Below are 10,118 nucleotides of genomic sequence, written 5' to 3'. Positions count from 1 at the left end.
TGCTGCCTCATCCCGGCCCTGCCACAGCAGAAGGGACCGTGCTCAAGGAGGGGCTTTGTCAAGGACAAGCTGCCAAGGGCCGTGCTGGCACCGTAGCCCTCAGTCAGTGCTGGGTTCTCCCGCTTGGCCTGGTCTGCTCAGCGCATCCTAGAGGTTAAACTGCTGATCAACAATCAAAGAAGTTGCAGGCTCTAGAGAGCAGAATCTGTAATTCCACAGGTTCTAAATGAGCTTGTGGGAAAAAAAAAAAAAAAGGGCAGGCAAGTTTCTATTGGTTTAGTTAAAAAGAAAGAAGGATGAGAGGAATGAAAGCAGGGAGAATTCAGAAGGGTTTCTACTTTGGGGTTTTTGCCTCCTCATCAAGTTGAAACAGCTTTAAAGCTCTGTTTGGAGACAGTGTTATTTTAGTGCCAGTGCTTAAAGCATCTCTGCCCCAGTTTGGCTTGGCAGTAGCTGTGCTGTGCTTTTACCGTAACTCTTTCCAGACACAGCACAGTTCACCTCAGGTCTCCCTCTGGCCTGAGCTGTCTCAGTGGTTGTTCTGCAGTCAGCACCCTCCTCAGCAGGAGGCCCTGGCGTGTTCGGTCTCGAGCTGCTCGTCACTTGGCACACTGCAGTATAAATGAGAACCCCCCATCGTGTCCTGCCGGCAGCTGTGCCATAACAAAACCCTTGCCAAAAGAGCGCTGCTCTGAGGCCTTGTTGTGACCTTTCCATGAGACTTCAGCCAGGAGAAGATGCGTCCTCAGGGCTGGGGATGCGTGTACAGGCTGCTGCAGCGTGTACAGGCTGCAGCCCTCAGCACTGCACCGCCCGGCACCAACAGTACAGCAGTCTATGCATCCCCCCCGATCGGACCACTGTCATGACGTTTGTGCTCGATGTCGGAAACACGGAGAAGTTTGAGGAGGTCACTAGGGAGAGGCAGGTGGGAAAGGGATTGCAGAGGGCAGAGAGGTGTTGCGGATGAGCGCATGGATGGGTCTGTACGAAAAAGAGACACAACGGTGAACACAGCCGCTTAGAGCAAGTGTATTTTATTGGGCTGAAGCAGATCATGTTCTGGAGCTGCAGAAAGGATGGAGAGATGTCCACATCTTGAACCACTGTGCACTGACAGGGAAAGAAGCTGCATCAGCCTGGAGGATGCATCTGATCCCGCAGGAGGAAGTTGCCAGGAATTTGCTTCAGGAAGCCCCTGTGTCAGAATGTGGATGCAGCTCATGGTCATCTCTCTCCTGAAAGTAGAAACAGCAGACAAAAAGGGTAGAGGTCACAGCTGCTTGGAACTACTAGATCAAGAAAACGCCACTAAACAGTGCTTTTCCATGTGTGTACATAGCTATGTATTTCACCCGTTTACAGACATATGCGTGTGTCTGCATATATGCCCAGAGTTTTTGTGTATATGCACACACATGATGTACATGACACCTATCCTAAGTCCTGCCAGCATTGCTGCTGTCAGAGATGATCCTCGGACTCACCCTTACGCTACCGCAGGGCACCGATCTGCTGCAGTATTCTGGGGAGCTTGCAGTCCACATTTTGCAGGTCAGACAATCCCCCGATGCAGCATCTCCCAATGAAGACAACAGGCAGCTGAGCACAAAACAATGCCACAGATTAATCAGAAGAGCTGGTTGCTGGAGGCAGAGTGTGGGGAAAGGATTTGTCTTGGAGGCAGACTGCGCACCAGGGAGACCATCATTTACAAAATTCTCCTGTTCCCGTTCCTGGACCCTATCTCTCTGAAATCCACTGCGAGACAGGAAGGGGCAGGGGAAGCCTCTGCATTTCAGAGAGACTGCAGAAAGACAGAAACACACTGTGGGGTAGTGCTGGAGACGCTTGAAGCACATGATCCCAGAGAAGCGAGCAAGCAGCTCCGAGTGCTGAGACCTGCAGCGTGTATGGACCATGCATCTGCCCACGGCAGGTTCTCCAAGTGCCGAGGAATACCAGCGTGCTCCTGAGTGCTTCCCAGCACGTGAAGGTGCTGGGTGGCGTGTGCTGTCTCCCTAATGGCCACCATCACCATCAAAGTCCCTTGGCCCTGCAAACTCACCTTTCTGGCTCAGCCACTTCTCCACATACCCTTCTCTGGCCTTTTGCTCTCCTCCTACCTCACAGCCCTGACCCTCTGCTGTTTTCCTGCCTGTGCTTGTCCCTTTTCCTGCCCACCTCATGACGGTTGCCTGGCAGCAAGATGACAGCAATCACTGCAGAAACAAATGTGAAAAACAAATTAAACTCCAGCCTCTCCTGAAGGCCAGGAGCCATTTCAAATCCCCAGATCTGAGGCTTCCTGAAGGCAAAGCTTTGCCGCAGAGGGAAGTGAATCACTGCTGACACCACCACAGCCACAGCTGCCGGCCAGGGAAGATAAAAAGAAATGAAAACACAGGCAGGAGTAGAATTATTGAGACAGTAGTAGCTCAAGGAGTGAAGACAAAAGACATGGGCAGGAACAGGCATAAAATAGTAAGGGGAAAAGGGGCCACTGGAAAATGGCAGCTCAGAAAGCCTTTCCTTGTGTTGGAGGGGTTGATGGCTGCCCATAGTCCTGCCCTGGCAGGGGTGAATCCAGACATGCCCACATGCTGCTGCCCCGTGCCCAGGCTCAGGACAGGGCCACGGCATCGCGCAAGAGCTATGGTCCCCTCTGGCACCCCTAAGACGCTAAAACTGAGCTGGCAGGATCAGGGACAAGCAGGACAGAGGCTTGACTCCAAGAGCGAGCGCTCTACAGGAGGTACGCTGGCACTTTTGCTGTCCTTCAGGCGGGACAGACAAAGGAGCACCTCTGTCAGGGCCAGCAGCAGTCCTGCTGCGCTGAAAGCAGCCGTCCAGTTCTGGGTTTTCCCTGGTCTGAGACCAGCCACATGTCTGGAGGCACATCCCGTGCAGGAAAAATCCCCTGAAGCCCCGGTGGCAAGGCAGGTTGCCAGCATGTCCCTTCTGCTTCGCCCCATGGGCATCATTGGATGTTGTTCTCACTGGGGTGGATTGGGGAGGCAAAGTAAAGGTGTGTTTGTCACACAGAGGTCTGAGTACCACTGAGGAGTGGCTCCTGCCCTGCATGTGAGGGCACGGAAGGGCTTGGGCGGGCGAAGCTCCGCACCCGCAGGTGCTGCGTTGGGGAGCAGGAGCTTGCCTCGGCACCAAGTGCTCGCCCTGCAGCAGCTGCAGCAACGGGATGCACAGGGCAGGCAAAGCAAGGAACGTCCTTCCCAACGGGGCAGGCTACAGCTTCTCCCTGTCATCCTGCATGAAAAGCCATGGGGAAAGAGCCCTCACCTCCACCTCTGCAGCAGCTGGCCAGGTTATGGGCACGCTGGGACATAGGATCAGCAAGTGCTGAGGAACAACTGCAAGAACTTACGGTTCTTTGCCCTGTTCTTTGCTGCAAGTAATCCTGGACATCCTTGCGCTGAGTGATATCAACGACTTCCAGACTTCCAGGCACGAAGTTGTACTTCTTGAGCATCTCCTCAGCATTCCTGCAGTAATGGCAGCCTCTTTCTATAAAGAGGGTTACTTTGTCACATCTGATCTTGTTCTCCACAAGCTGATCAGGCATGCTGCTGCTTCAAGATGAGCAGGAATGCTGCCCTTCACCAGGACGTTCACAGGCAGAGAAGACAGTAGCAATCCCAGCCTGAGACACTTATGAGCTGCACAGCTCCTTCCTCCTGGAAACTCCTCCCCAGGAGCATGTCATCAGTTCACCAAAACATAGTGGTTAAAGCAGCAATACTTTTTTTTTTTCTTTTTCCCCAGAGAGCAAGTAAGAACCAAAAGAATTCAAAGAATGAATTCCAGAATTGAAAAAAAAAAAATCCAAACTGTTTCTTTTGCAGACCTATGTTGAAAATGTATTTAGGGAGCAGATAAATGGAATCAAAGGGATTCAACACACGTATTGTAAGACACAATTATGTACAATTGTGTAAACTCAACAGAAGAAAAAACCTTAAGGCTGCAGTCCTTCCTAGAGTTGAAGCTGTAAAAGAGACAGTTGGGCAGCAAGCCCTGTAGGGCTAAATTGGGCCCACATATTGGATGTCGAGCTGCGGCGGTGAGATTGCACCCGCAAGTGAAAAGCTCGGTGGGACCACGGCCATCGCCAGCACTGCAGCATCACTGCTCAGGCAGAGCCTGTCTCCACTCACGAACACACACCCACCAACACCCCCGCTTTACTCCACAAGGGGCAATCACCATGTGCAATGTATTACACTGTTGCTGGGCAGACTTAGTCTAATGTTTAGTTCATCTTCTGCTAAGCTCCTCTCCCTGCTCTGCTTTCGCTTGAACTCGGTCGGTTTATTGCCTGGCAGTTCCCAGCATTTTCCACATGTTTAATTTGCACAGGACAACAGAGACCTCTGGACATCACCCAGCCCTAGCCGCTGCTCAGGGCAGGGTCACCTTGACCTGGTTACTCTGTGCTGTGCCCCCTCAGGGCTGGAATGTCTCCAAGGATGCAGCCAAAACCGAATAAAATATTTTCCTGATGCTTAGACAGACCCTTCTGCATTTTAATTTCTCCCTGTTGCCTCTGGTCCTGGCACTGGGCTCTGCTCGGAAGATCCTGGCTCCATCCTCCTTCTTCCTCCACTAGGTATTCATGCACTTGGGCAAGACCCCCACCCCAAGCATCCTCTTCTCCAGCCTCGTACTGGGGAGCACGGGACTAGTCTAACACAGGTGAGAAATCCCCACAAGTATCGTGGGCCGCTCGTCAAATAAGCAACCTGCTCACATTTTAGCTGTTTAAAATAAGAAGGCTTGATACAGAAGGACAATAAAGGACGTCAACTTCTTATTTTCATGAGCCTGAAGGGGGAAAACCAGCAGCAGGGCCCAGGCTGTCTGTTTTTCAGCTAATCAATGCTGCATGTGACAGGCAGGCTCAGGAGCCCCTTCCCCAAGCAGGGCTTCCCAAACTTAGTTTTCTGCAGCATCAGCGTTGTAGAAGGAAACTTGCTCCTTTGTGCACAAATACACATTTTGACCTCAACACACTCCTTTGCAGTCCTCAGAATGTAAAATGGAGGCAGCTGGGTTTAGGCAGCTCCTTGTGCAGCAGCTCCTTGTGCAGCAGCACAGCCACAGCTTCTGCCCGGCCTTGGCCGTGACAGTCCTGGGCAGCATAACTTCTCCTCATTGCCAACTTTCAGTATGATTTTTCTTCCGCTTATTTATGGGAAAACAGAAGATTCCTGAGGCCAGATGCTTTTCCCAGAAGTAGAAACCCGAAACGGGAACCATGCCTTGTACCGGCCACTGAAGCCATTTGCCTGTGTGGGGCATTGCACAGGGGCACGCGCTGTGGATATGCAGGGAACGTACAAGGGGACGCACATGGGGATGCGCGGGGGGATGCGCGGGGGGTTGCGCAGGGAATGCGCTGGGAGATGAGCGGGGGACGCATGGGCAATGCTGCCGCCCGGTGGAGGTTGCGCGCAGCGCTGCAGCCCGGGGGTCGCGCATCCCTACCCTCCACCTTCCCGTTCCCCGTCCAGCCCTTTTGGGGAGGAGAGTAGAGGGTGACGGTGCCTTGCCCCATGCTGAGCAGGGGGCTCATGCCAAGGCCATGGAGGCAGCAGAGGTGTGGAGGGCTGAGATAATGAATCACGAAGATTAACAAACAATGTTTGGGTTTGATTTGACTTTCCAGTGGGAGCTGGGGGCAGGAGAGGGCACTGAAACACTCTGGCCAAGTGGTTTCCTTTGCATCCTTCTCATGCACAAACCGCTGAGACCCAAAGTGCCTGACCAGGGCTCCTGCCTGGTACAGAGTTGAGTAGCATGGTTCAAGGCCATGCAATAACTTCCTGACACCGTCCTCTCTTGCAACCACGTCCCACGGGATCCAACTGTCCATGGCTTGCACCAGCCTAAAACCACATTCATCGCTACCGACAGGAGTTAAACTGCCCATCCCAACCAGGTAACTAGAAACAGGTACAAAGAGTGTCACAGAGTCAAGGCGGTCAACAAATGCTGTAAGACGCTCATAGCATCCCTGAGGTCCCCCTGTGCTTTGCCCTTGGTCACCCATGCCAGTGTGGCCTGACGATACCCCTGACCACACAAGGGGTGGTGAACGGCTTGCCTAAACCTGGCAGGAACACAACATTTACTGGTTATTTCCCACATCTAGACAATCGTCACACTATATTTCTGGGAAAATAAGTTTTAAAACTCTGATGGTGGTTACAGGAAGAGGGCTGACAGCCTTGCATGGCTTTGGTGGAAGAAAACTCGCTGGCCCTGATGACTTTTTTGGGAAAAGTGGGTCTCATAATCCCACATACCCCCTGGGGGCTGACAGCACTGATGTCAGATTTGCTGGCTGTGGAGGAGGTGACCCTCATAGGTTTGCCAGTCCAAGAAGGAATGTCAGCTTTTGATGGGACTTTGAGCTCAACCCTCCCCAGTGGGGGCTCATTTTAAACTGAATTAACATTCTGTGTTCGTAAGCTATGCTGTGTGAGACAAACCTGATTATCTTTTGCAGCTGCGTGGGTTATTTCTTGAGTGTAACAGAGAAATCCTGAATGTTACCATGCTCCTTCCAGATGCTCTTGAAGTACAGCCTAATCAGCACCAGTGTGGCCAGCAGGGCCAGGGCAGTGATCATCCCCCTGTACTGGGCACTGGTGATGCCACATCTCGAATCCTGTGTTCAGTTCTGGGCCCCTCACTGCAAGAGAGATATTAAAGTTCTGGTCCAGAGAAGGGCAATGGAGCTGGTGAAGGGCCTGGAGCACAAGTGTGATGAGGAACGGCTGGGGGAACTGGGGGTGTTTCGTCTGGAGAAGAGAAGGCCCAGGGGGAACCTTATCGCTCTCTACAGCTACCTGAAAGGAGGTTATAGTGTTGTAGTGAGGTAAGGGTTGCTCTCTTCTCCCATGTAACAAGTGACAGGACAAGTGGAAATGGCCTCAAGCTCCACTAGGGGAGGTTTATAGGGACAATTTCTTCACAGAGAGGGCGGTCAGGCATTGGAACAGGCTGCCCAGGGCAGTGGTGGAGTCACCGTCCCTGGAAGTGTTCAACAAACCGTGTAGATGAGGCCCTTAGTTACATGGGTTAGTGGTGGCCTTGGCAGTGGTGGAGTAATGGATGAGCTTGATGATCTTAAAGGTCTTTTCCAACCTGGTTGATTCTGTGATTCTATGACTGCTTCTAAAAGACACTGTTACAGTGTAGCTCTGGGGAGGGGATGAAGAAGATGCCACAGGCACGTGTTCAGGGAGTTGGACATCAATTTATATGAAAGAGATGCCCTTTAGATACAGGTGGAATTGAGCCAGTTGGAGCTGTTCCAGGACAGCCTGGCCTTTGGAAAGGGGTTTTGCTGCACATCAGCTCGAGTGTCACCCTGCCGAGGCAAAGATGCCAGGTAGAGGTGAGATTATTACCTAGCTCCAGCTGAGACATTGGCCCCTGCTGCACCCAGTGTTTGCTTTGCATCAATTGACCTCCATAGTGGTCAATATTTGCTTATCAAAGGCTTCCACTTTCTGTCATTTCTGAGTGATCCCTTCCTTCCCTTGGTTATGCACTCACACAAGACCCCTAATCTAATATGGCTAAAACCTCATTGATAGCTTTGCTTTTAGCACTACGGTGGGGTTTAACTGAATTAATCAAAAAGTCCTATAAGAAAAAACCCTGAAACATATTATAGTTTATTTTTAGAAACAAAGCCAGCACATTTTCACTGAAATGCTAATGAAGGAAAAAACAATTGCATAATTAGTTGGGGTTTGAGGGGAATTAAGTTTAAATAAAATCACATATCTAGTCAGGTCTGCCTCTTACCACCACATGCTATCTCACAATTCTTCATTTTCTCATAGCAATGCCCCATGTAAGACCGGGAGGGAATCACAGCAACAGTGACTATCAGAAAAGGTGTGAATGTAACCTGCTCAAGTCCTTCCCTGAACTGCCGAGTTCATGACGGGGACATGAATGTATCTGCATTTGCTTAGAAAAACATCACCAAATCAGATGCTGGGTGTTAGGTACAAGTGATGTTCCCCAGGGGACTGGGGCCAGTTCTGTTTAATCTCTTTGTCAATAATCTGGACAGGGGGATCAAGTGCACCCACAGTAAATTTGCTGATGACACCAAGTTGGGTGGGAGTGTTGATCAGCTGAAGGATAGAAATTCTCTGCAGAGGGATCTGGGCAGTCTGGATCCATGGACTGTGGCCAATGGTATGAGGTTCAACAAGGCAAACTACTGGATCTTGCACTTGGGCCACAACAACCCCATGCAATACTCTAGGCTTGGGGAACAGTGGAAGGAAAGCTGCTCATGGAAAAGGACCTGGGGGTGTTAATTGATGGAGCTGAACTTGAGCCAGCTTGTGCCCAGGCAGCCGAGAAGGCCACCAGCATCCTGGCCTATATCAGCACCAGTGTGGCCAGCAGTGATCGTCCTCCTATTCTGGGCACTGGTGAGGCTGCACCTCGAATCCTGTGTTCAGTTCTGGGCCCCTCACTTCAAGAGAGACGTTGAGGTGCTGGAGCAGGTCCAGAGAAGGGCTGGTGAAGAGCCTGGAGCACGAGTCTCACGAGGAATGGCTGTGGGACCAGGGGAGTTTAGACTGAAGAAGCAAAGGCTCAGGGGGGACATTGTTGCTCTCTTCAACTACCTGAAAGGAGGTTGTAGTGAGGTGGGGTCAGTCCCTCCTACCAAGTAGCAGGTGATAGGACAAGACGAAATGGCCTCAAGTTGCACCAGGGAAGGTTTAGATGTGATATTAGGAAAAATTTCTTCACCAAAAGTGTTGTTGACTTACTGGAACAGACTGCCCAGGGCAGTGGTGGAGTCACCAGCCCTAGAGGTATTTAACAGGTGTGTAGTTGTGGCACTAAGGGACATGGTTAGTGGTGACCTTGGCAGTGACGGGTTAATGGTTGAACTTTATGATCTTAAGGGTCTTTTCCATACTAAATAATTCTATAATTCCATGATTCTAAAATTCTATGAAAGATTAAGCATCTTTTTTGATAGTCAGTCTGAAGCATCTGTTTATGCAAGATGCTGACTGATAGTCCTTGAGGATAGGAATCTCCTATTTAGTAACTGGTATGCTTCCTCACCGTGTTTACGAATACAACACCTACCATTTTAGAAAGATGTAGATAAAAGATGAAAAGATGTCTGTTTGGTTTCTGGCCCCATCACTGAGATTTGCTGCATGAAGAGCTCAGCTGAGGCAGTGGTGGATCACTCTGAGCCATCCTCTTCCCTGCTGTCATCCCAGCTGCCTAACACCACAGGTAGCTGCTCTGCTTTGCCTGAGTATTTTCAGGTATAAAATACTTGAGTATTTTTCAGCATTGTGGCCCATCATTGTCAGTGTGTTGGATGTTCTGTGCACAGTTTACAAGAATAGGATGAGATGGTCTTGTCCTTTCCATCTAAGGACAGGATTTTCAGGACAAGAGATGACAGGCAGTGCCCAAGAGGCTGTGGTCAGCGGCATCCCATAACCACCTTCTCAGACATCCAAGCCTCAGTGTCTCTTCTTTGCCCTCTCCTACTTACGACGATTTTGGCTGGAGCCACCACACAGTCAGTCCTCTGTGTGACTTCCTGGTGCAATGAGTTAGGGATGCTTCTGAAATGCTTTGTGGAGTGCTGTCTTCCCAAGGACCTCAGTGCTTTGGAGGTCAGCTTCTACAATTTGCTCTTTCTGCAAATCAATAGCTCATGTGTTTCCTGTTTTTTCACAACATTAAAATTCCCACGATCCTTCAGCTCTGATCTCTGGCATGGATGCTGAGCATCCTGTTGGGTGACCTGTGACTACATGATATTGGTCTCATCCTTCTGTTTCTGCAGACTTTGAGGAATTTTGCAATTCCAACAGGAGTGTGGCTATAGCCTCAGCCAAGTTATTGCTGTGAGCAAATGAACATTTCATGTACAATGAGAGCAGGTGCCTGCAGTAACCTGCTCCTTAGCTGGATGAGGTGGCATGGCATTCACAAGTTTGAGACATGAGCAACAGGCCACCTGGGTCCTACCACGATGGTGATTTGGGACACTAACAAAACTTCTGAGTCAGGAAAGACAAAAGAGC

At 50.6% G+C, this 10,118-nt stretch overlaps 1 protein-coding gene across 4 annotated transcripts; it reads right to left on the bottom strand.

The window, feature by feature from the left end:
• Positions 1 to 1,020: 1,020 nt before the first annotated feature.
• On the bottom strand, positions 1,021 to 3,744 carry LOC115600586 (glutaredoxin-1-like). Of its 4 annotated transcripts, none has more exons than XM_030469738.1 (3): positions 3,386 to 3,744; positions 1,488 to 1,602; positions 1,021 to 1,238 (listed from the first exon to the last, which is right to left on the bottom strand). In XM_030469738.1, the coding sequence occupies exons 1-3, from the start codon at positions 3,499 to 3,501 to the stop codon at positions 1,188 to 1,190; spliced, it is 282 nt and encodes a 93-aa protein (XP_030325598.1). In that variant the 5' UTR covers positions 3,502 to 3,744; the 3' UTR covers positions 1,021 to 1,187. The 4 variants fall into 4 exon arrangements, with proteins under 4 accessions (XP_030325598.1, XP_030325595.1, XP_030325597.1 ...); XM_030469735.1 differs by having other exon boundaries at positions 1,488 to 1,646; positions 3,386 to 3,672; XM_030469737.1 differs by lacking the exon at positions 1,488 to 1,602 and having other exon boundaries at positions 3,386 to 3,680.
• Between the last annotated feature and the right edge of the window lie 6,374 nt (positions 3,745 to 10,118).

The sequence above is a fragment of the Strigops habroptila genome, chromosome Z (genome assembly GCF_004027225.2).
Source record: "Strigops habroptila isolate Jane chromosome Z, bStrHab1.2.pri, whole genome shotgun sequence".
Classification (NCBI taxonomy): Eukaryota; Metazoa; Chordata; class Aves; order Psittaciformes; family Psittacidae; genus Strigops; species Strigops habroptila.
The sequence above is the reverse complement of the archived record's forward strand: the minus strand, read 5'-3'. Positions and strand labels throughout refer to the sequence as shown.

Excerpts from the sequence above, each read along its gene's own strand:
- LOC115600586 (XM_030469735.1), bottom strand. The coding sequence starts at position 3,583 with ATGCCTGATCAGCTTGTGGAGAACAAGATCAGATGTGACAAAGTAACC. Across the intron at positions 1,647-3,385 it reads AAAGAACAGGGCAAAGAACC|CAACCAGCTCTTCTGATTAA; the intron begins GTAAGTTCTTGC and ends CTCTGCCTCCAG. Across the intron at positions 1,239-1,487 it reads TGCCCTGCGGTAGCGTAAGG|GAGAGAGATGACCATGAGCT; the intron begins GTGAGTCCGAGG and ends TTCTACTTTCAG.